This window comes from Strix aluco, chromosome 2, assembly GCF_031877795.1.
Source record: "Strix aluco isolate bStrAlu1 chromosome 2, bStrAlu1.hap1, whole genome shotgun sequence".
Taxonomy (NCBI): Eukaryota; Metazoa; Chordata; class Aves; order Strigiformes; family Strigidae; genus Strix; species Strix aluco.
The window spans coordinates 26,590,287-26,615,958 of record NC_133932.1 but is presented as its reverse complement, the minus strand read 5'-3'; the positions used below and the strand labels follow the sequence as shown (position 1 = coordinate 26,615,958).

At 39.7% G+C, this 25,672-nt stretch overlaps 1 protein-coding gene across 7 annotated transcripts in view; it reads left to right on the top strand.

Annotated features, from left to right (window-relative positions):
- SAMSN1 (SAM domain, SH3 domain and nuclear localization signals 1) overlaps positions 1 to 25,672 on the top strand; it is a 108,166-nt gene that overhangs the window by 69,869 nt on the left and 12,625 nt on the right. For 5 of the 7 annotated variants that reach the window (XM_074813629.1, XM_074813622.1, XM_074813635.1 and 2 more), the window contains 4 exons: positions 19,187 to 19,258; positions 19,834 to 19,989; positions 22,143 to 22,263; positions 23,692 to 23,843. In XM_074813629.1, the coding sequence (XP_074669730.1) occupies positions 19,187 to 19,258; positions 19,834 to 19,989; positions 22,143 to 22,263; positions 23,692 to 23,843 (501 nt within the window). Of the gene's footprint in view, positions 1 to 1,825; positions 2,022 to 19,048; positions 19,104 to 19,186; positions 19,259 to 19,833; positions 19,990 to 22,142; positions 22,264 to 23,691; positions 23,844 to 25,672 lie in introns of those variants that run through there. The other 2 variants (XM_074813649.1, XM_074813646.1) reach the window with 2 other exon arrangements.

Sequence of the window (25,672 nt, the reverse complement as noted above, 5' to 3'; positions counted from 1 at the left end):
ACAAATTCAACTCTGTCCTAGATAAATGTAGTTCTGATTAAAATGTGAAGTGAAACATCTTGGTTAATGGATTGAGGTTCAACTTGGACTTCACTGCAATCCAATAACCTAGAGAACAATCTTGCATTATATTTGGCAGAATTTTAGCACCTTAACCCCAGTTCCTCCTCCTCTTCTCACCAACCTGGTTCTTAGAAGGTCTGGAAAGGAAAACCTCATTATACTATTAGCATATAATAAGTTATTTTTTAATCAGTCAGTCTCAGTCCATTCTGTTGCCCATCCATCAGAATCCAAGAAGGCCTCCAAAACTTTTCTTAAACATTTAAATAGAAGTCCAAATAGCAAACTGAAATGGGAATTCATCTGATGAGCAGTCTTATCCCTCCCTGCAGTATTCATATGATAGAAGAAGAAGAGAGCAATTCAGCCAAGAGACTACATGCCTATCTAGCATTGCCTTCTCATAGATGATTCAAAAAGTTAGAAGTGTGTACAGATTCGAAGAATTAAGACCTGTGCCTTTCTTACCAGCTTTCAACCATCAGTTCTTTCAGTTTTCAGTTTGAACATCTTTCTTTAGCATTCCTTGAAATTTGAGTTCAACCATATTAAAAGAATCACATAGAGAAAGAAAGGTCTGTGCACCTGAGTATTTGGATTGACAAGGACTTCTGATTTTTATTTGGTGCAAGAGCCCTCCACAGTGGCTTGCTTTTTAAAAAGAGCTTTTATCTGTGCAAAACTTATGAGTAAAAGTTGCTTGGAATAGATTTGCTTGAAAAAAAAGTTTGAAAAAATGTTATGAAAATTTCAAAAACAAAATTAATTTTTACTAAAGTTTTTTCTTGACATTCTTGAACCTTTCTCTTGCAACTTAGAAATAGATTCCTTTTTCATTTGTAGTAATGATAAATTAAGATTTAATTGAAACTCTGTGGGTGGCCCAAAAGTTTGGGGGTTGAAATTGAGAATTTGCCTCCATCTTTCAGCAAAAAGTTGGGATTTTTTCATGGTTTCAGATTTTGTGGCCTGGGATTCACAACAAGTAAATTTTACTTAGGATATTCACGACTGTTGTTTTTTGACTTTGGCAAATAATATTAAGAAAAATGAAGCAGAAATTCAAAGCTATCTTAATACCTCCACTTTCATTTAGCCTCTGGACTGTTTTTCAAGAGGGTATAAAGGACCTTTGTTATTCTCCTCTGTTTCTTTGTTGTAAGCCCTCTGTTAGACTTGCTTTTTCTCCCTGTGACTTTGTCAGCAAATCAAGGACAACGAAGGACTGAAAATTACTGTTTCACTGAGTCCAAATTCTGTGATGAATGGCAAAAAATTATTCCACCATGGAAAAGAAAAAGATGGCTTTAGAAAATTTCCCTTCTCTGCCAAACAGTGACCTTCAATCCCATTGCTCTTATTGCACTACTGTGGAGCTAAGAGAGAAAGGGAGGCATTAGGGACCAGCTAGACCATGTTCCACAGAGCAGTGTGAATATGCTGGGGGATAATAATCCTTGGTCCTCTGAACAGCAGCACACCTTCTTCACATCTGAGTCCCAGCAGAAGAAATGAAGGGTGCAGTTAGTGGCACAAGGCTGAGTAGGGAAAAGAGGAAGATTTTCTTAAGGTTGTCCAAAGTCTTACTGAGGCCTGAAGGTGACATAGAAGGAGATAAGTCTTGAAGCATTTCTCAGTCTGAACCCTTTCTTTATTTTCAACTCATCTCCTTAGTGCACTTCTTTCTTTACCCCGTCACTTTCTCCCCTCCTTTCTCACTCCCTCCCCAAACAAATATTTCAGCGCTCTCACTCATGCTGCAAAGCAGCTGCATGAAGTCACATCCTGATAGAATAAGGAACTGCATAACTGATGTATGCTTGTGCAGTACACTTAGTTGTACTTAGTTTGGTTACAAGCTAGTAGCAGTTGCACATCAGCTGGATAAACCTGAATTAAAAATGTTGAAGAGAAAACCATCTAACGTGTCTGATAAGGAGAAAAGTCAAAAGCCAAAGGTAAGAATGTTTAATTTTTATTGTCAATGAATAATAACGGGAATTCTTAACAATTTTTAAAAGGAGGATTTCATTTTAAATCTTAGCTTCACAATTTCCTGATGTGCTAGCAAGTGCCTCAGTGGTATAATCTCAGGAATCTATTTGTCTATACTCACTTTATAAATGTAATGATCCAATTCAAGAAGTCATCACTGTGAAGCTGCTATAGCTGTGCTAAGGAGTTCTGGTACTGGTTTACAGACCCATCTTTTCATAGTTTGGGAATACACCTCACTTTGTGATTTCTGGGTCCTAAATATTATTGCACACACCATTTCAGGAATGTCTTCTGGTTTTACTCAACATTGGGTTTTGTGTATTGCACTTGCAGTTTTAGACTATGACTCGTTAGCAATTAAAATTAATACTTTTTCCATGGATTTGAAACAATTCTGAGTCCATTTTCGATTTGAATGGTTTTTTAAGCATTTTACTGGTTGGTATGGTATGTATTTTCTTCAGTTCAATCATCATACCGTTTTTTAAAGATGGGGCAGAAGAATAATATCTAACTACACTATAGGTTAAGCAAGAAATGACCACAAGAGACTCTGTGGATGGGCTTTGTTTTCTTGTCTGTTAAGTAATTTCAAAAGCAAGTTTTGATGACTTTCTTCTTCCAGAGTAATGCATTCCTTATCAACAGTCTGATTTTTATTTTTTATTTTTTTTTCCACACAGTTAGTTACTTATTCATGAATGCACTCCATGCTATTAAAATGCTGGCATTGTGGCTTCTCAAACCCACAATATTATATATATATGTATATAATAGTCATGGATTTGATTCACTGTATGTGTAAAGCAGGGATGAAAACAGTCTAACCACTTGACTGAGTGTCAAACCTGATGATTTTGCTGTGCTGACTTTGTCTTATTGTAAATGTTTACAAAAATGGAAAGGTCTTGGTGAAGTGGCTCAGGATGTCTTACTGCCTCGGTAGTGTGCTTTGAAATATTTCAGTTACTGTAGTCCCACTTTCGCACAGAATTGTGTAAACTTTCCACCATGAGAATGTTTCTGCTGAATGTGCTATTCACAAAAAGGTCATAGAAGGAGACAGCCTCACATCGCACAGAACAGAAATCTTAGCTTGTTGTAGCATGTTTCAAAACATGCCCTGTGGAAGCAACGTAAATACTTAAGTTGCTTAATACTGAATTGGGTAACATGAGGCACAGGTCCTTACCTCCCAACAGAAGTTACAGGATTTCACAAGTGACTTCCCTAGATCACTTCCTGGCTGCCCCTGCTCTGCGCACGCAACATTTGGTACCTCCTTGTACTCACAGGGTGGGATGACCTGTGGAGGTCTCGGGCTACCTCACCTTGCCTTTAGGCAGCTTAAATGTCCCAGTGTCTCCAACACATCCACACTGGGCTGACACAAGACCTATGGGAGAGCCATAAAGTCTGGAGTGTTAAGTAAAAATCAGGTTTGCTACCTTAGGCCCTCAAAGAGAACACCAAAAAGATCTTTTTAGGTAACTGAATCTTACCCATAGCAACGAGTTGTCTTTAACACAATTGGATGAACTTCTGTACATTAATTCAAGTGTTTCACCAGGATTTTCTTTGTAATCCCTTTTTTTTTATTGTTTTCTAATGTGAATAATATCAGCATCTAGTTATGCCTTTTGATAAAGATGAAGGAATACCATGGAAGGCTGGTGTTAAAACCCTTCTCGAGGCAATTTGCTATTCCTGTAAAAAGCCTCCAGTAGTGGTGGGCAAGTCAATGACCAATGCAGGATGAATACAGATTTTCAGTGTCTAACTGCCAGTTCTCTGCATGCAATGCATTTACTTTACTTTATTGATTACTGTGGTGCTTAAGGGACTTCTGCAGATGCATTAGGTGCTATGTTGACAAAAAGTAGCTTCTTACAACTCTCAGTGTCTGCTATGAAAGGGTTGATACTTGTCCATTGCCATGAAATAATAGTGTTGCAGTTTGTTTCATTATACAGCAGGATTTCTGTAGTGCTGCAGTCATGCTAATAACTTCTTTGCATATCTGGCAGCTTTTGCATATGTATGGATATGCATATAACTATTGTATGCTTTCTGTGTAAACTAAATAAATAAACATTCATTGCTAGGCAAAAAAATTCTACACCTGGTGTCATCCCAGACAAAACAGGGAGAGAGATGTGAGAGAGATGTTATCAAAAGACATACTGGAAGGATTCTGATCCTTTGCCAATGTTTATCATTGTAGCTGTACATACTGCCATGGAACTGTACATTTATACCTTGTACATCAGCTGAGGACCCAGGTAGTTGAACTATAAAGGAAAAGTCCTAAGGCTTAAAAATACCTTGCTTAATATTGAAGAAATTCAACACATTGAAGGGCTAAGGTCTCTATTTCAAGCCTGTCTAATCTAACCTATCTGTCTATCCAGGACCTTAAATGACTTTCTATCACAACAGAGCCTGTGCACCTCCCATCAGGGCATCCACCAAGGGGCAGCTCTCTCTCAGCTTTCCTTTCAGTCCTCACCTCTCGCTCTTTCTTTTCTGTCAGACGAGACATGGCTTGGTTTATATGGCATAGCTGTTCTGATCTGCAGTGTTGTTTGTGGACAGGTGAGGTCAAACAAACAAGGTCTTGCACCTTACCCTGAGGTTCATGGTCATTCTGATGGCCAGAGTCAGCCTCAGCTCCATCAGCTCCACTGCAGGGAGAGCATGTGTCTCTTGCATTGCTGGAGTTTTAGTTGCAGAGAAGGAAAGTACTGTAGCAAGTGGAGATAGGATGCTTTTGCTAGACTTGTTTCAGCTATGAATTTGTGCAGTCTGTCCCAGAACCCCTTAGAGAGCTGGGGAGAAGGACAGCAGTCGCCTTAGAGGATGAAACAAAGACCCCTAAAATCACCTGGCCCTTATGACGTTACAGATGTCCGTGTGTCTGGGGAGTGGCATGAAGAAGATTTAGAAAGATGGTAAGAAAAACATTCTAAGAAATTACATAGGATCTAGTCTTCTCTTTTTCATATGCTTCAGACATATCCTGGCATCATCATCCTACCATATCCTGGCACCATGCAAATAAAACACCATTAAAACATTTTGCAGCTACTCTGCATTCCACTTTGCACTGTTTTACACATTTGACCAGGTGCAAATGACAATGGAAGGTGCAAATGATCTATAAAATGTTCCTGCATTGTCTTACCCACTTCATGGGATGTAATGTGCTGGGTAGAGCCTATTTGTTTCTCTCTCTCTCTCTCAAATTCCTACAGATATAGCAAACTTGAGAACTGCCTGATGATTCTTGGCTTTACTTCAAGCTGAAGCAAAGACTACTTTGTGCCATTTTTTCTGGCTTGACTGAAGAAAGTCTTGTGTCATTATTCTACATGACAGTTGATCTATGTTTATGCTAAAGGTTTGAGACATTTTTGTTTCCTTATTCTGCTTCCAAATGCACTTGGTGCTTGAAACTCAGCTACTTCTGGTGTGTAAGACAATTCAGGGTCAATGCCTGTGCATTTTGTTTAGGCAAAAACATGTCCAAGCTTCTAATTAAATCAATAGTCACTTATTTAGGTGATAAACTATTATTTATTTTCAGGGTTATGAGAAAATCCAATGGGAGAAAATATTTTAATGTGTAGCTTTGTTCCCTAGTACTATTTCATACCAATAATTTTCCTTTTTATAAGCTTTAAATGAAACCCTGCATCCACAGAAATCAATGCACATTTTTGCCATAGACTTGAGGCCAGGATTTCCCCTTTTTATATATTACTCACTGAAGGCATGATCCTGATTCTGATAACACTTAAATGAATAAATTAGCTGTGATCCCATTGATTTCAATGGGATTTGTCATCTGAGTAAAGTTTATCGCTTACCTAAGTATATGGAGATTGTAGGCATGCTATAAGCAAGTTTTTTGGTGATGCTTTTTTCTTAGACAGTGGCTTGTGACTCTTTAGTGGGGAATACTTATTAAAGAAAAGAAAATAGAAAATGGGTGCAGCAAACCTAAACACCAAAAATAATTCAAGACATAATTAGATCTTCTGTGGGACAAGATCTGCAGTGAAGAGATTGCTTGGTGTTAATGAATATTAACTAGGATTTATCCTTGAGTGGGAGAAGCTGAGGATTTTAATTTTATTTCAAAGGTAAAGGCTGGTAGAGTTCTGAAAACATCAAGTTTTATATTCTTTTCTTTCCCCCTGAAATTTTGAGTGCATAATAAATGAGCCACTGCTAATGTCACAGATGTTAATTTTCACAACCATGACTGAAGTGATGTTCGTTTCTATTTGCATTTCATTCTAACAATGATGAGAGGTGATGAGTTGATGATAAGCTGTTTTCACCGTACTGCCCGCTGCGCAAATTTATGCTTGTAGGCAAAGATGACACATAGTTTTGTCATTAAAGGTCTTTACTGCATTGCCTCTTGAAGAAAGACTGTTTGTCAAAATCAATTTGAACTCTGTTAAATAAGCAGAAACAGATGACAACATCTGGGAAGTAGTTTTAAGAACCTGGGTTATAGTGGAAATACCTGTGGGCCTTTACCAGGGAGGGTTCAGAGAAAGAAAAGATGATACTTGTAATAACCATGTATGTGTAGATGGGGAAAAAAGGGATAGCAAGTGACACTTCAGAAGGTGTTTCTTGTCTCCCTCAGGCTTCATAAAAAGCTAGAACAAGGTTAGAGTTAACTTTGGGTTATTTTTCTCGTGTAAGTAGAAGGGTCTACAATCATGTTAGTGCTCCTCTTACCTCTGATATTTTTTCTTCATTTATATTATCATCTTGCTTCTTGATCATCAGCCAATTTTTAGGGGTTTTTTTCAACAGAAGTTTCAGAAAGTTGTTTGCGTCTTAACATATATGTTAGCATATCTCTTCTAGTAAGGTCTTGAAATTTGAGGAATTTTGTTTTCTCACCAGAAAGTAAGGGTCCAGGGTCTTTGTGGGAAAAGAACATCCATGTCTCTCCTGCCCCTTGCCAGGAGGTTGATTAAGATGTCCAGACTCCACATTTTGATACTCAGACAAACAGACAGGCTTGCTGAGGGCTCACACAACTCTAGTCTAGCTCGTGTGCCATAGGAAAAAAAGACATCTGGTCCACTCCTGGCCTGGTCCAGTCCTGACCTCTTTTGTGTGTTCCCTTGATTACAGCACCTTCTAAATTTTGACCAACTTTGCTCAAAATTCAGGTAATTTCTTATTTCTTCCCTGTCCTTGTTTTCCTTCACTATCCAGGCTTAAGGCTGGATACTATCCAGCTTAAGGCCTGGATAGTAAGGGAATATTTTCACATTAATATCGACTTTGCTTAGAGTAACAAACCCAATTTTGTTCTTTGTTTGTTTTCCTAAGCAAGCAAGAGCATTTCAAGATGTCTGAACCACGTTCTCCGGCCATTTTTAGAAACCGGACTATCAGCCACATCATTTATAACTACTCTCTGATAAATACTGTAGCACAACTACCAAGGTGACATAAATCAGCATTAGTTGCCCTCTAATTCTTTAATTAGCTTTATAGAGCAGTTGGCTTACTTCAACACTATGTTTCTAGGAAACCCAAAATACCCCAAATTAAACATTGGCCAGGATACCCGTCATTGCTGGAAGAAAGCATTAACTGTGTATAGGCAGGACAGGCAGAGGATGTGGCCTACAGTTTTCTGGAGGTTTCAACACTTTTTTAGTAATCTGTGTCATAGCATAAATCCAGACTGAAGTCATTATAAAGCCATCACTGGCCAGCTGGTATAAGCAATTTGTGGGTGGCTACAAACACTTTAGCTAGAAGACTCAACCCACACACAACAATGTGTGGGCAGAAACCCACAGCACTACCCACTGCAGAGAGGAAAATAAAAAGACTTCTGGGCCTCTGTAATCACAATATCCCTTAACCTTTATCTTCTGAAAGCTTGAAACAGAGACAGCAGAGTTACTTCAGTTCTTAGAAACAGTTATACTCTCTTCCACAAATTAGCAATGTCAGTGTTTTTGCTCTAGACATTTTGCTGCTTGGCACCAGGCTACAGATTATATATGCTCTGAATATTTAGCAAGTCATATGTTCTTTAAATCATCATAATGGAGAACTTAGTTGCATATACCAGATGAAGGCATGTGTGTGCACATGTGTTGATATTCCACAGGAAGATGAATGCCCACCTACCTTTTGCCCCAAGTGAAATCTCTCTTGTATACCTGCTTGCTCTTACCTTTCCATCTTTTTATATCTTATTCCACTTACAGTGCACCAAGAGCATGTTTTTACTCTTGTTTTCTTCCCAAAATTCAGACTGAAATTCCAGTCTAGGGAAAAGTCTGGAGATATTTTAATTGCTTCGGGGAAGCTGCTTCTTTGACTATACATATTATACACACCATATTGCCACTTCTTCCCCCATACCTCTTTGGTTTATTCCATGGACACACAGAAATCTGGATAATAGCTTCATCTGTACACAGTCCTCAGGCTGCTTTGTTGCCAGTTGTAACATCTACTGTCATCTTTCTGGTAAGCTGAATGTCAACAGCAAAGGATTTGTCATTTCTAACCATCACCCAGCATTGAGGATGACAAGGAGCTTTCTCTGGGAAAAAGATCTTGTGATCCACCTAATGTTTTGCACCATTATGTCCTCTGGATGGAGTTTTAGTCCCTTTCCTACCCTTTTATGTCTTCACCTCTTTTATAATCTTCATAAGAACAACCAAGTAACTTCATGCTCCTGACCTTGATTTCCATGGGATGATGAGTGGTTACTTCCTTGAGAAGCATAGGAAGTTCCTCTACTTCATCATGCTGACCTCATTCAGAAGGTGTGGTAGGTTTACTGTTCTTTCAGGTATGTTGAAAGGCAAGTGAAATATGGGTCTACTGGAATACTTGAGTACTTGGGTTTAGGTTTTTCTGCAGGGTTTCTAATGGATTCCTCAGGGAGAAGAGAAACAGTATAGGAGTGCTGTTCAACCAGAAAGCATGGAAAATCTATGGTGCAGTTTCATGTCTTTCCTTTACCATTATGTTGGAGATAGAGATGGAGATTTGTCACTGACAGCCTGCAGCTGTGAGATAAAGAAAACGGCTTCACTTAGCAACGGCACAACCAAAAGTAGATGTGTGAAGATGAGATGACAAAGTGGCTGAGACAGCTAAATGAGCTCACGCAGCTTGACCCTCTGCTGCCTTCACCTGTGCAAAGCGGATGCTGAGCTTTACCACTCACAAATTGCTTTCATTCACCACAACTGCGCTGTTTTTCTCCTATACTTCTGTCTGTCTGCCTCTTTTTTAAGGTCAGATGTTAAGTCCAAAAACCTATTCACAGAGCTGGAAAGAGGACATGGTTCACTGATGGATGAGCAGCTCAGAGCCTGTGTAGAGGGTGCATGAAATGACTGATGATGGTAGAGCAGGCAGTCAGCTCTAGTCACAAGTAGATGGCGAGGCTCTTCTGATATCATCTATTGGGGTGTTTCCATGATTTTCCTTCTGTCTATAATGGAGATCATATTTACTTGATTAATGTCTCTTGATAATTGTGTCTACATGGGTAAAATGTTTGAAAACTATGTGTTTGGAATTTTGGTTAGTATCTGAGGGAATGGAAAGAGCAGACATGTTCCTACCCATTCATGAAAGCTTTAAATGTTGTAGCTGGCATGATTCCCTTTGCAATGGAAGGCCAGATTTAAGCAGGATTTGGAGCATGGCCTTGAATTTGGGCTTCACATAACACGTCAAAGCCCTCATTGCTGTCTGTGCCTCCGTAGCATCATATCATTGGTGAGTGTCTCTCAACTATGCGTGGTTTTCATGGAGGCTGCAGGGGAGGGGTGAAAAGCTTAGTCTATGTTTTGTTGTGCATCAGAATGAAAACACACTTCAAACGTCTCGTAGATTTGTTTTTCATGAGATGAAACTGTAGTTTTCCACTGAGCTGTGATCGCAGTAACTCCTTGCCACAGAGATAAACGAACAGAGAGAGGGGAATTGATGTGCCCATGCTGGACTAATACCATTTACTGTACCCGGTCCTCTCAGTGAGCTGTTGATTGTACCCATTCTTTTCTGGTATAAGAGTGACCTGAACAGAATCAGGATGTTATCTTGTCTTCAGAGGACTAGATTTTTTTCCTGGGATTGCAGTTATAGAACTTATGCTACAAAGAAAACCCAGAATTTAACACATCATAACTTCTGCACTAAGAGGTGTTCCTAAGCAGTGCTAAATCACTAGGAAACCCTCAGCTGGAAACCTTTCAGCTTCCATACTGGTGAAAACCAAAAGCTTATTGAAATTATTTTATGACTTCAAATTTCCAAGGAGCATATTTTAGATTCCCAGGCATATGTTGTGCAAGCATATCCAGCTTTTGAAGCCTGCAAGGCTGCAATGAAGTGCCATGTGTGCTTTCTTCAACTGGAAAATAAGGATAACTTTGGCCCGTTGATGGCAATAAGCCAACACTGGAACTCAGTCTTCTGAAAAGGGAGGATACATGAGGGAGAAAAAAATGGTGCCACTGGTCATTATTTTAAAGGAGTCAAAAGTTAACCCACTGTAATGAGTATAGTGTGGGTGGTTTGTGTGTTGTTGTTTTTTTTTTTTTTCCTCAGATAAAAATAATGTAAATAAATGGACACATAGATTTGATGAAAAACTAAAATTCACAGTGACTGATGATAGATACTGCACTGAATTTTGCTTCTCTACTGTAGTGCATCTCCATTAAGGCAATTTCAGCTAATCTCACTATGGATTCATTAATCAAGTGTAGTCAGGATGTCTGAAAGGAGATAATGAGGGGGAAAAAATTGGCTTATTGTTTGGATCTTATTCTTCAGCTAATTAGTTTGTTTATCATGCTCCATAATATTTGTATCCCGATAAATAAGTTCCAGTCACAATTAGTTATCGTAACAGATGACTAACATATCTTTAGCTACTTACAAATTCAAAATTATTCCATAAATAGATCAATTATCTTTGTGTTCTCTTTACATCGCATGCCTATACAGATTTCCAGCCCACAGTATCAGTTAACAGTGAAATGGAAACAAGGTGGACCAGTAGGATTTCAAGATTTTCACCCTCTTAGCCAAAGGTGCAAGCATTATGGAGACAAAGTCTTTAATCCCACATCTTTTTCTCTAAACATTAACATCCTAAATGCATACTGCAGTATCAGCAGTCTCTTAGTGCCTTCCAAAATTTCTCCTCTAAAGATCCTAAGAAAAGATTTGTTCATTTTTTACTCATTTTTTACTCATTTAGGATTACATACTGTATATCTGCCCCACATAAAGCTGTCACTATATTACTTAAAAAAAAAAAAACCAACATGTTGAGGTTCCAAGAGCCCAGTGGTGTTGGAGACTGCTGAAGATGGGAATGTTTATAAGCTCTGTGATATTAACTGCAGCACTCAACCTCAGGTGACATAAAGCATGCAAAAAAGAACTTTCTGTCAGTTTTATTATTTCTAAAAAGGTTCCCCTTGAAAGGGAAGAGTGACCTTGCTCTGCTGAGCTGACATATGCCACTGAATTAATGGCTAAGCTTTGCTGTAGGGAAGCTTGCAGAAACATTACAACTCCAATGGCTGAGTTTGCTGTGAACATTAATCAGGGGAACCAACATGATGTATCAAACACTCATTTAAAAGTAATAAAAACTAACTCTCTTTTTCCCCCCCTCCCCCAAGTTTCTTAGAATTAGCTTATTGTTGGTCATTACCTGTTGTCAAGGATAAGACTGCAGGACGGCAGTAAAACTTGTGCAAGGGTTTTCTAAAGTTTGCTTACTCTTCAGAAAAAACAAATGAGCTTTTGGAACGGTCAGATTTAACCATGACTTAGAGGTTACTTTTTAATCTTGTTTCCCTCTGGAAGGTCATTTGAGGGAATACCTTCCACTGAAAACATGCCTCTCCCTATCAAGGAATGCAGGAGCTGGCTTTCATTCTCAGTGACTCCCTGGGAGCAGGACCAGCTCCCACATCATGCATGAGCAAAGTGTAAGATAGGCAAGGAGGCTCTTCCTGCCATCAAAATAACTGCTGTAAAGGATCTTGTATGGCTGTGGTATAGTTGTTGAGTTACAGAGGCTCTGACCAAAGCACTGTCATACCAGGGAGGGAGTATTTTCTGCCTATCCCCCGTTTCTCCGCTCTGGGGTTGGCAGGTGAGTGCACTGTATCAGCAGCTGTGGCCGCTTCTCAGGCTTGCCAAAAGGAACAGAAAAGCCCTCGGACATACTGTGTCTCCCCACGCTACTCTGTATGCAGTCTGTGTATAGCACTACAAGGCTGTAGGCTCCTTATTGCCGCTTCTGCTCTGGCGTGGGAGCATTCATGGTAGGGGATATCCCCACCTTCACTGGGCAAGTTCGCCAGCTACCCCGCTCCGTGGGCGCTGGACAGGCATGGGGTTGAATGCTTCTCAGCTCATCTTTGGGCATATCTATTTTCATCTTCACTTAAAGACCATTCTGCAAGCATGCATGTGTGTAATTTCTCTTGCACAAGAAATCCAGCTGAACCCTGCGAGGTCAGGACCTAGATAGCACACAGCATTAACAAAATCGTGCTGTGTAAGTAAGCAGGGAAAGGACTTTAACTGGAGCAAGGTGATTTGTTTTTAAAATATGAGAATTCGTCTGTGAATTCATCTGGTTTGGAGAGGAGAAAGTTTCAGCAGAGGAAAGATGTTGGTATTTAAGGGATTAAAGATCAAAGACTGCAGTGCTTATGTAGTGTTTAACCAGTCTTTACTCAGACAGCGCTCCCCTTTACTGCAGTCACAGTTCTGTGCAGGGTGGATTTCCAGTCTTGTCCCTCGGTGTTCCTGCCCATGTGTAAGTGAAGGGTAAGAAAGGATAGCAGGGAGGTAGAAGTGCACATCATGCTAAGTCCTTAACTGTCATTTTCATAGCTCCTCTGAGTTTGTCACACATCCTTAACCTTCTTTTAAAGTCATTTTCTTTTCATGGTTTTGTGTGCCACTGAAAGTCACTTTTAATTAAATGTCATATAAATAATAAAGTCTTAATTACATAATTATTGCAAATACCTGTGTGCACACTCCCAGAATTGGACAGACTGCCAGAAGAGCACTTGGAGTGACTTTTCTCACCGGGAACTGAGAGTGCTCTGCAGCAACTGGGCAGGAACGATACTGCTCAAAATTCAGGGTCAATGGGCATTTAAAGGAAGAGGAGTCAGATCCCTTCCCCCTTGCACATTTTGCAACACAGTTGCAAAAATCTTTCTCAGTGTTAAGATCTGCGTTTCTTAAATTGCTTCTTTATTTAGTTCCTCACAAACTCATTTAATCAACACAGCACATTTTTTGCCAGATGAAATTGCCTTTTTGCTCAGACTTCCTACATGGTTTGCCTCTTCCTGAGGAAGACTTACAGACCTTGCAAACCATCTTGCCCTTGTTTAACTTCATGAACGGTAGCTTCCCGCTTGCTCTTGGCTGTGTCAGTGCCAGCCCTGCACGAGGTACCCTTTGAAAGCACTCAAGAAATGAGTTTCTAGTGGAAACTCTGACATGTGGGCTGGGTTATGGGGAACTACGTGCTTTGTGTCAGCATTGGTTCAGGCTTGGGGGACCAAGGCTGGTAGCAGACAGAGGCACTGATAAACAGCCACTCAGTGTTTACTTTGGAGAGCAGTTTGTTGACCTGGAGGAGTGTTTAGTACGATTAACTCATTATTTTATACAGCTTTTCTTCTCCAGTCATTTTCCATCATTAAAAAAATTAGTATGTTTGCTCTGAGGCTTCATGGTGGCAGCTTTGTTCAAAGACCACTTTGCTCCCCTCTCTCCCCACCTCCATGCAGTTACTGAATACCAGACCACGATAACAACTAGTCTTTTATAGAGTCATTTTTAAGCCAGTTAAAAATGCCATTTCAGTAGATTGCCCTATTTGAGTTAGCAAGAACAAGCTGTATCTTTTTTATTGCTTTTGACTGGCGAAGTACAAGGTTTAGGCCATGTTTCGTGTGGGCTATAAAGTTATATTAATAGCTTGGTTAGTGGTCAGAAGTTCTATATGTGTAAGTAATGTGTAAATAGGAAAAAACCCCTGAGGTAGAGAGGTCATGATGCCTTCTCTTTTTTTGCTTCTCTATTACTCTTTGGAGAGTTACTGCATCTTGTAGGCAAATTCTCATTCTTTACACAGAAGTGTGTGTGTATGTGGGGAGGTTATTGTGTTTGTTGTTTTTTCACACAACTTCCCAAAAGCTAAAAATTGCAATCTTGCCTTCTGGGAAAGTAGGAGACAATTTCTCTCATTATCTATGCAAGAAGATAAGCTAGCAGAGTGGGTATATTCATCCCTACTTTGGTAACTCTTAATTTCATTCACAGAGTAGTCTCCTCCTTCTGAAGGGACTGAGAGCATCAGAGAATAGAAGAAGTGAACTAAATTCTGAGGTCCACTTATCTCCATTGATGAAAGCAGCAAGCACAGGCTGTCCTCTTGGACACTTGTCCTCTGTGGCTTCTTCCAAGAAGAGAGGGAAGAATACAAGTGTCTGTGGCAGGCGAGGAAATTGGGCAACATGCTGAGCTCCCTTTTTGTTACTCCCAGTGACCGCATTTGCCCCTGCACAGGTTACATGGTCTGGGTAGTCTAAGGATGAATGGAAGCTAAAAATGAAAATGCATAGAAGAATTTGAGGAGATTTACTTGTGCGAGAGGGTCAGTACAAAGTCATTGCGTCGTGCTGGACTTAAAAGCTGTTTTGAATAGGACTTGAAGCAAAACATAATGGGCCAGAATTTCTCACAGAAGGGAACCAGATCTCTGAGCACTGTGAATTGTCTAAAGGAAAATATGACATGAATATCACCCATAATGATTATTTATCAGGATAACTGCTCTCAGTTTTGGCTCAAAGGTTCTTTAGACACAGAGAAGCTCTGACTAGTTTATAATAAGAACTAACTGATTTCTCCTATGATATGTCCTACAAGGGAAAGACACAGATCCCAGAACCTTCTCTTGTTGTTTTATTATTTGTATACCATACCATTTCATAGGAAAAATGATAGGCAATTTACAGACAAACCAGATCACCAACTGCAGGCTGTCCAAATTAAATAAGCAGCAATAACATAGCACTTACCCCTTTAAAATGATTATTTAAAGTTCCTGGATTTCAGAGATTGAAGATACAGGAAAAGATGGAAGAAGGACTTAAAATACTGAAAAATATATTTTATATTTTCTATTATGTTAATTTGTTATACCAAAGGGGAAAGGATGGAAGTTAATGCATTGATTCGTAGAAATTATTTGATCGGTCCTTGTGTGGGAAAAGTGTTTCTCCCCTGCCATGCCTCCATTAGATTTCACTGAGCAAATTCATATTTGCTTAACGTATCCATTGGTAGCTCTTGCATGAATCCAGCCAGAAAAATCACTTAACTTTATAGGATGCTGAATCCTGGTATCAAAAGTCAATAGCATATTTTCTCCTAGTAGCTTTGCATTTACTTTAAAAGCTTCCCTTCATCTGGAAATAAGGCCTGTCCGTATCTTCACAAAGTAGGTGTTCCCTGACACTAATGCAGTGACTGACACTACTGAAAGTAATAGTCCTGTTCCCTTTGCAGCCCAGAGCTCCTAAATCTGCTTTTCGTTATCAGTATAATGGGGTTGAATACATTTTTAAAAGGTGGTAGCTATTGATTACTTAATGGAAAAAGTTAGTATAGAGAATTGCTGAAGCAGCCCTATTTAGTGCTCTCCAGTGCAACAAGACCATTATCTAGAATAGTGGAAATCATCCTGTAACCCTTATTAATATTTAATAGGGATGAAGCAACATTGAAGTACACTACAAAATAGCCCAAGGCTTCTGCACATGTAGGATATAAGGTTGTTTTAAGGGTCAAAAAAGAGTAACTGATTTCTCTGTGCTCAAGCTGTTTATAGGTAAGACCAATAATAAACAATGGTTTTCCTCTTGTTCCTTTTAAAATATTTGCAGCACATCTGCACTTTAATATACAGTTATTCCTACTAGACATCTTGAAGTGATTGAATGCAACAGAAAGGTCAATGTATGTTTAGAGATCGTTGTGTGAGACTATTTTATACTTCCCCAATATTGCTGTGAATCCCAGCCTCCCTCTTTCTATCCCTCCCGCTCCATGCTGCAGGGCACATTTGGCTGGGTTGACAAACCAGTGAAAGGTGTTAATCCTGTCTAATAGAAGCATAATCCTTGGGGCTGTGTTTTTATATCATACTATTGAGCTAACCCCTTGTCACAGGATATTGTTCATCTACTTAATAGCAAAGTTCTTTATGGGAATTTTAGATAAAATTAAAATGGACAATCCAAATTGTCCTTTTCAATTTCACAAGGTAAAAACAAACAAATAATCCACAATGTTTAGCCAACAGAGATTTTCTGAGAGATTACAATCAATTAAGAGGAGAGCTGTGTGATTTTTTCTTTTCTTTTTTTTTTTTCCCCCCTCAGTGAATAGTAAATGTCATTTTACTTGTCCAAAAATATTCACAGATCTGGGTCAGCTTCTTCAAATAACCTTTGGCTGGAAATAATTTTCAGGTTAGATGTGCCCAGAAATGCAGTGAAAAAAATTATGTAATTTATTTTTCTCTTAAGCTGTAGTGCTTAGAAGATGGACCCAAAATGCAGGTACACGTTGCTCTTTCATCTGGCTGTGCTCAGGACTCTTCCATTGCTATGTCCACATTCATTTTTTTTGTGGGGTGAGGGAGCTAGTTAATAAATAAGTGTGGGAAAACAGGGAAATGAAACAGCAAGGAGCTTTTATTTTCAGTTGTGCTCCAGGGGATGCTGATTTTTTTCTTCTCAAGTGGAGACTTTAACACATGGTCTACTGTAGCTTTTCTTTGTCATTTTTTTTCCCCTCTCCAAACTATTTTTAGTTTAAAAATGACTGTGTGTAAGAGATAAAGGAGCTAATATGGATAGTAACCCCGTGATTTATGAGCAGGGACAGAATAAGATGGGGTCCTGCCTGGATGGAAACAGCCAGGGGAGGTATGTGTGTGCTCCATGTAGCTGGTACAGTTTTGATGACTCCTTCCATAAGATCACAGTTGTGAAGCCTGAATGCCACCTCGCCACCCTGTGCGGCATCAGGAGCCTGACGCTCTTACTGACGAGTCCTGCAGAGGACTAGCTGCTGCAAGGAAAGGAGAGCGTAAGGAGACAGAGCAGCAAACAGCAGCTTAGTGGCTGTGGGCAGACCAGGTACGGGGCCATACCAGCACTCAGAAACTTGCTAGCAGCTGAAATCGTTACTCAGGTCTCAGCTCAAACAGGTCTTTGGTTTTCCAGCTTCCCAGAGGATGGCACTCCCACAGCGTTACTAACCCTGCTGCCTACGTAGGGGGCTGGAGGATGGGCGCAGCAAGGCCGGTGTTCCCTGCAGTTCCAGCTGTTTGGGCAGTTCTGCTCCTCTTACCATCACCCAGAGATTTCTCCTTAGTTTCTCTGGAAGCAGGTTGATGCCAGCATCAAGTGTGTCTGCAACACAAAGGCAGGCAAAGGGACCAGCTATTAAACCAGTCCTTTCTCCTCCTCTTTTGTTGCCCATAGGATGGTCTACCTCAGTTACCTCTGAGGCTACCTCATGAAAACTCTTCCCTGATAGAGAAGATTGGAAAGCTGTAATGGTAGAGCCAGGAGCTTGCAAGTCCTTTTGAGGCTTGTGGTGTTCCCAGATTGAGAGCAAAAGGAGGTAGCTGGAGATGCCAGGGGAAGGGGGCACGATGGGTGCTTTAGAAACCTGGGGGGAGATGAAAAGATGGCTTGTGGTTTCGGGGGAAGAAAGCAATGGAGCAAAGGACTGGTTTGGCTGAAATCACATGGGCATGGGAAATGGATGAATAAATACAGGAGAACCTGTAACCAGGTAGTCTGATATCACTTATGTGTTTTTTCCCTCCAGAGGGGATTTTGAATACTCAGAAATATACTGAGATTATATTGCATAGTATATACTAGTAAACGATGCTTCGAGAAATCTGACACTGCATTAAGAGTTTCATTTAGTATGCAAGAGTAAAGAACTTTAAAAAATGAGTTGTTCTGGGCTTAGCATTGAGTATTGGTGAAGATATAAAAACAAGGTCTTAAATACACTGTAGAGCTGATAAATGTCGAATTCTGGCTGTTATTAGGGCCACACTTAACGGGACTTCTGACTTGTCATCAATGCCAATTTTATGCAGTTTGCCACCATGGGCAGTGCAGTGTCAAACAATTTTGCCTGGGCATGTCTGGCAGGTATTTTTGTGTGACCTCTCTTGCAAAAACCTGCTGTGCCACTTCCCGCCTTACTATGTCAATTATCCACACACAGAAAGGCTGAAAATTAGAAGGAAGTAAAAGCAATCCATTCACAGTCTCAATGCACAGCTCAGGTGATGCAGCCGTTCTTATGTGCTGTGGCATAGGGAAAAACTGTACCCGTGTACATTTAAAAATCAGATTTTCAAATTGGGGGATTGGAAAGAAAAACATGGGGCATGCCTTATTATTCTGTTACTTACTCCTTCCACAACATATACATTTTGGAAAAAATGTATTCATAATCGTCAGCAGTCCTTGTTGATTCCTGTTGGCAAAGAACTGTAAAGTCTCGCTAGCTGTGAAAGTATAGTTATAACTATATAAATTGCCACAGCTGACATCACCATAGCCAACTCTATAACTCGTATAGTATTTATGGAAACATCTTTTTTTCTAAGTTCACAGACAGCAACCTTACCTAGAAGTAACTCATAGATATATGTGTATAATTAATGTGAAACTGATGTAAAAGAACTCAATCATATCCACGATCTAGTTAGTATTTGAAGGAGTATTGGTTCTCTTGTTCATTTCTATGCTTCTGGCTGTAAAGTCACATTTATTTTTTGTGTAGTCACCTCCTAATTTGTTTCTAGCTGGATGTAGCAGTTCATGGTCCACTGATCTGGGAGGAATTTTTAACACGAACAGGTGACTTGACAGTTGTATTTAAGTCTTAGTAACAGAACAAAACTCCATCAGTGAGACAAGGTTTGCCTTCTCTTTTTTTACAGCGCACAAGCAGCTTTGGAAGCTTTGACCGTTTCAGGCATCACTCAATATCAAAGACAGATGATTCAGCTGAGGTCTGTATAACACAGTTTTACTTTCTTCAGTTCACTTTTGCAGGACAGTTATACAAAAAAGTTGGGAAACTCTTATGTAAATTTTATGCTGGAGAACTTTGCTTGTGTACATGGATCTGTCTGGGTCATTGAGCTCTTGCCAAAATGAACAAGAGAATCACACCTAAGGTTTGGTACTTTGATGGGAAGATTAGAAACAGTTTTTCAAAGAGATAAAAGTCTACTTCAGGTTGGTGCATGCCCAAAGTAATCAGCATATGTATGCAACAGACAGGTGTGTCATTTTTGTTTTTAAGAACCTGCATAAATCCCCTCAATTCTTGTTTGTCTTAAGGACAGTAAACAATAGGAAACAACATTTTCTAGCATAAAATATATTTTCTTTCTGTCATTCACACATACAGTAGTGTGCTGTAAACCTGTTTAGGTACACTATTCCCCAGGCAAATGGCTATGACTGACTTTTGTCATCCTAACTGCATTGGTGTCCTTAATATTTTTCTGTAATTCCTATTCCACTACACCAAATTTCATTTTCATTGTGAGTTGTTGCTTACTTTTTTATTTCAAATCAGATATCTGAGTTGGAGACTATAAGTGACATTGGAGATGCAGTACAAACTAAAGCAGCAAATAATGGAGGAAGTTTGAGTAAGAAGATGAGAGCCATTTCCCTTACCATGAAGAAAAAGATGGGTAAAAAGTACATCAAGGCACTTTCTGAGGAGATGGTAAATACAGCTTAAGAATCTCATGTTTGATGATAATACATGTGAAATAAAAATGTTATGTCCATTTTTCCTGTTCATGTTTCAACTGTCATCAGTCATGACAATCCATATAAACGTGGTAGAGCATACTGAATTAAGACAGCTTTTAGTATGCACCCTTTCCTTCATGTGCATGCTAATGTACACACACGTGCGGGTATACAATCAAGGCATCACACAGTAAGGGCCCAAGATAGACATAGGAGTTTTACATCACTGAATTTTACTTTGTTATCAAGGAGCATTTGTATAAGCATCACAAAAAAAAAATCTCCTGATTGGATCCTGCCCATGGCAGGGGGCTTGGATCTACATGATCTTCAAGGCCGCCTCCAACACAAACCATTTTATGATTCTATGGTTCTGTGATGTGGACACAAGCAAGCATGGATGAACCCCATCTGAGCATTCTGATACTCAACCTGTACAAAATGCTGCTTTAGAAGAATTTATCTTTCAATACAAGAATTGTTTCCAAAGTCCATTTTGTAGAGGTCAGCCAGCATACTAGAGCATGACAACTCATATGCCTTATCTGCTTTTACCTTATCTAATCTTATTGAACTTATCTTTATTAAACATAAAAAACCTATAATGTTTCACACCCTGCAAACCTTGTTTTCTCAATATATTGTGTCAGTGAGTTCCAAATTTTAAAAAATGTAAGGAAAAAGGACTTGTCATACTTAATCATCCTAAAAAATCAAGCTAGTCTGCATCCTATCTCACACATGTCAATATCAAATAAGTAGCGAAAATAAATAAGAAACTTCACAAGTAGAAAATAGTGTTTCACAGGATACCTTTAGAGAGTTTTTGGAGGTCAAAGACAAGGATTCTTATTTCATTAGTTTATGTTGCAATTTTTGCTAAAATTTGAGAGGCTGCAATCCACGATTTTTATATTATAAGAAAGAAAAATAAAAATTTCAACATTTACCTTCTGTACATTTACAGCAACAATTCACATGACAGAAATTCAGTGAATTATCTGATTGGACACACATGTAGCATAATCTTCATTCCTGCAGAAGATGATGAGAATCAATACTGTCCCGCTGATTAATCTATAGTTTATGCTGCTAGCTGGTATAACAAGCACTGTCCTTGTTGAAAACCAAAATAGTCTCATTACAATGCTATGCCTTAAACATACCTGTGAGGTCTCTACTTCATACGAGCACTGTCATCTTTGCTTGACTTCATCAACAAACTGATGAATAATTAATATTTCCCCAAATATAACGTAACTTCCTCATTACTGCAGGATGTTTCAGTTGCATCAGAATATCATGCACATTGACAACATGATGAAATCTGCTGAAGAAATTCCTTCCTTTGAAAGCTCATCATTATGTCATTTAGTTGTTACATTGTCCCTAACTTACCTGTGATTGAAATATGGATCTTACTGTTTTGAATAGGCTGCGATTCCTGAGGTGTGATTTAATGTTATAAACTCAAGGGGCCAATTTCATACACCATTAGATTTTGTGAGAGAAACACGCAACTGTTAATTCTGAAATGCACCGGATTTTGAGGTCAACGTGTAGGTCCGGCAATGTGGTGAGCATGGTGCTAGAACACACCGATGCCGTATGTGTGTGCAAGCTGTTTCCAGAACATCCTGGCTTGGGTGCCAGCCTGCCACCAAGTGCCCACAATTTTCAGAAGTTCAATGCAAAACACAGCTACGTCATCTGCCACTTCACCATGTGCTTTCAGAATTAAACTTTATATTTCCTCCTCTGAGACAATCAGAAAAACCACCTTATCTGTCTACCTGCAAATTTCTCATTACAAGCCTGTGTCACTGCTGTGGGATATTGCAGTCTTCTGAGATGGAGAATCAGTTTGAGATGCTTGAGAAGGAGTGGAATGAAGTGAGTGGGGCAGAGAGCAGACAGGGCATTCCTCCAAGATCATAAGATGCTAGGGGTTGTGCTGGACATCCTCTGTACCGGGCATCAACCTCTAAAATGCTTTCTCTCATAGAGTGGTTCTTAATAAAGTGTAATGATGAGTTAATTTCCAATGATGATTTAAAAAGAAAAAAACAAATATTTGTCTAGACTACATCTCTTGGTAGTTAACATCTGATTTTTGTGTTAAAGAATGAAGAAGGAAAAGATAACAGTGATCCTGGTGGTGGAATACACACTGAGAAGGTCTCCCTAAAAGCCAGTGACTCTATGGAAAGTCTCTATAGTCTGAACAGTGGCCAGAGCTCATCTAGTAAGTACAAGATATCCATAGTTCTTATTCAGTCACTGGATCAATATTGTTATTGTTTAAGTCTGAGGTATCAGAGCTGGTGATCAAAAATGTGATGGCACAAAAATGTGCCAGACCTCTTCAGTCTGGCAGACAAAAGTGTAATTTGATTAAATGCATGGCAGCTAGCATAGATATACCTCTCTCCAGAAATAAACAGTGTTTTTAAGAGCGGAAATATTAACCGAAGCAAAAAATAACATGGATTATAGGGGAAGTTGCTGGTATATATGCCATATATGGTTTTGGGGGGGTTATCACTGCTATGGTGCTGGCACCCATAGGGTTGTAATCACTGGGTGCAGCCACACAAACATTGTCTCTGGGGGTAGTGTCTGTGAGTTCATCCTTTGCCCTGCAGATGTGAGGCAGACAAAGTCTCTCTGAGATGGTGGGTGATGGGGGCCTGACCTGGCAGCTTCGGGTTATGATGCGGAGAGCCACAGTCTGCTTCTCCACAAACCCACTGAAAACCTTCCCCCAACAGGGTAGTCTCAGTTGGAGGGCAGATGAATCTCTGATGAGAAGTGGAGTTTGCCTCCACCTCTCTATCCGTTGCTCTGCTGTGGACATTTGCTGAGCAGGAGGCCACATCTGTCCATGATGACATTGGTGGGCCATCACTGCAGGCACCACGTGAGCCCTAAGTGGGGACTCAAGCTACCGTCTTGACCATTTGCACTTAGTAGTTAATCTGGCCCTGAGACGGAGCTGTGCACTTAAGCAATCACTTCAAACAAAACCATTTTTATGATCATTTTCTATGATGTGATTTGTGAAAATTGTATATGGGAGTTTACTTCCAATACACTGCTGCTCTTATCTAAAAACATATTTGGATGGGATATTGCAGAGCTTGCTCAAATTTGCTTGAATTACTCTGCTGATATTTTATTGCTCAACTTGGACAAAATGACAGGCAGAAATGTTGATAAGATTAAAATTTCCCTCTGCAATGCAGGTTCCTTTGATGTTTCAGCTAGCACTGTAATGAAATAAAATAACTTCTACAGTACTTGTTTCCATTTCTCTGAATAAACAGGAGAAGTTCAGCAGAATTAATTCCCTAAATTGCACTTTTAGAGTACATTTTATTAATCTGCAGGGGTAATATTTCAAAAAGTCTGTAAATAAAATATGTAGTCTATTAGTATCATCACCAGAAAAAGATTATTGAAAGGAAGATGTTAATGAAAGATCTACCTATTTTCTTTGGTCTCTTGTAGTATGCTTTTTATTAAATGTATTTTTCCTGGAATGTGTCAAAGCCACACAGAGTACACTCTTCCTCTAATTCTGTGCTTTTGAACACTCTCCTCTTGGTTGCTGTGCAGAATTGCATGTCTGGGCATTTGGTGCAGCAGATCTCTCAACTTGACTCTCTTTAAGGTGGAGTGACCAGCTGCTCAGATGGAACAAGCAACAGGGACAGCCTCCGGTTTGATGATGAAGTCCCTTACAATGGGCCCTTCTGCGGTCGAGCCAAAGTTCACACTGACTTCACACCAAGTCCTTATGACACCGACTCTCTGAAAATCAAGGTAAGCCAACCACCAGGATTTCTTCTTCTCCAGTAAGAATGCCAGAGGGACATTTCTTACATGTGAAGAATATGTCTACTGCATGTCTACTATGTCTGCTACTAATGCATTTTTAACTATTAAGCACATGTAACACTCTGAAAGGAAGACCAGTCTGGTTTTGCAGTGCTTTTATAAGGACTTAGTTCGGACAGTGCTGCAAAGCCAACTGCTGCTAAAGGCTTTTTAAGGCACAGACTCCAGGTAGGTACTTCATCATGGTATCTACCTGGATACCACAGCTTTCTTCAGAGTAAAATACATGCTGCTTCCCACATACTAGGTCTGGAGTAAGAAAAACTTGAGTCTCATGGGATGCTAAGTCGCCTCCCCAGCTTTTTCAGTTACAACTAGGGTATATCAAAAGACTCATTGTCTTTAATGAAAACAGTTTGCCTTTCCATTCAGCTTTTTTTCAGGCATACTTTTGAACCATGAGTTTTCTCTGTCCCTGACAACATGGCAGGGGTGTCCAGGCTGTGTGAGAAAAAGAAGCTCCACACGTGGGCCAGCTGAACATTACTAAAAAAGACCAGCCCTTTTCTTCTTCCATGCACAGATAGATTCAATATCATCATACTTCAGACTACTCACGTCTGTAATCTGGACTTCTTTCTTTTCCCTCTTTGTAAACACCTTCATATCCAGATCATATTCACACTTCAGCATCTTTTCTTCTTCTTTGCAGCCTTTTCTTTTTGTCAAAATCCTCATCTGTATCTCACTGAAGTCTCCCTCTCCTCCTCTCTGGCCTACATTACAGCCATTGTTCTATCAGTACTTGCAGTCTTCACCACTTGCCCTCCACTTCCACCCATACCTAGGGTACTTCTTTCAAAACAGCTTAACTGATCACAGAGCAGCAGATGCCTCCTGGCTCACATAGGTTCCTTTTCTAGTCACTGGGGCAGTGTATTTTAGACTCAGTTATAAGCTAATACTTAGGTTTGAAATCCCCTAAATTTATCTCACAAAATTTCAGTACCCTGAATCTGAATTCAGAGTGCGTCTGCAGTTTGGCTTAGAGCCACTGCCTAATCCTGATCGGCATCCATATCTGAAGTTCCTGAGCCTCCATGAGTATGTAGAATAATGTGTGTGCTTATAGAGCTTTAAACAAATGTTTGTTTAGTTTCCATTTCAAACGTGCTCATAGCTCTGAGCTTCATATTCTAACAAAACCAGGTCACTGGAACACATTCAATTTCATACTTGGGTTTGTACCAAAACTAGGGTGACCGTTTTACTTGCAGTTTCTTGACCAGACTAGAAAACGTTCAGGAGTTATTAACAGGTATTTTAACAGAGTTTGATTTTTAACTTTGTAACAGAATGCCACAGTGTGTACAGGGGCATTTGTTCAATAACTCTTTAAAGACTTTCAACATTTTTATCATTTCTGTGGTATCTCTCCAGAAGAGAGGACTGAATTCTGACGTCAGGGGAGCAAGTTGTGTAGGGGGTATGGCTTACAAAGGAGCCTTTTTACTACGAAAATTACTCAGAGTGACTGTTTTGCTGAGCTGAGACCTTGGCTCCCACACTGTGGCTGTGAACACCTTTACCAAAAAAGCCCTCTTGAAGTAGCTGTGTTGTCACTCTTTTTTGCACTCACAAAGTGAGTGCACAAGTGAATGCACAAGTGTGGAGAGCTGAAGCCTTTAGATCTGTCTACTAAGGTGCTTTCCACTATTTTCTCAGTCAATTGTATTAACAATAGTGGGAAAATTTGTCAGTCCTTTGGGGAGGACAGACAGGAAAATATTAAGAGAGCTAAATGTTCTTTATCG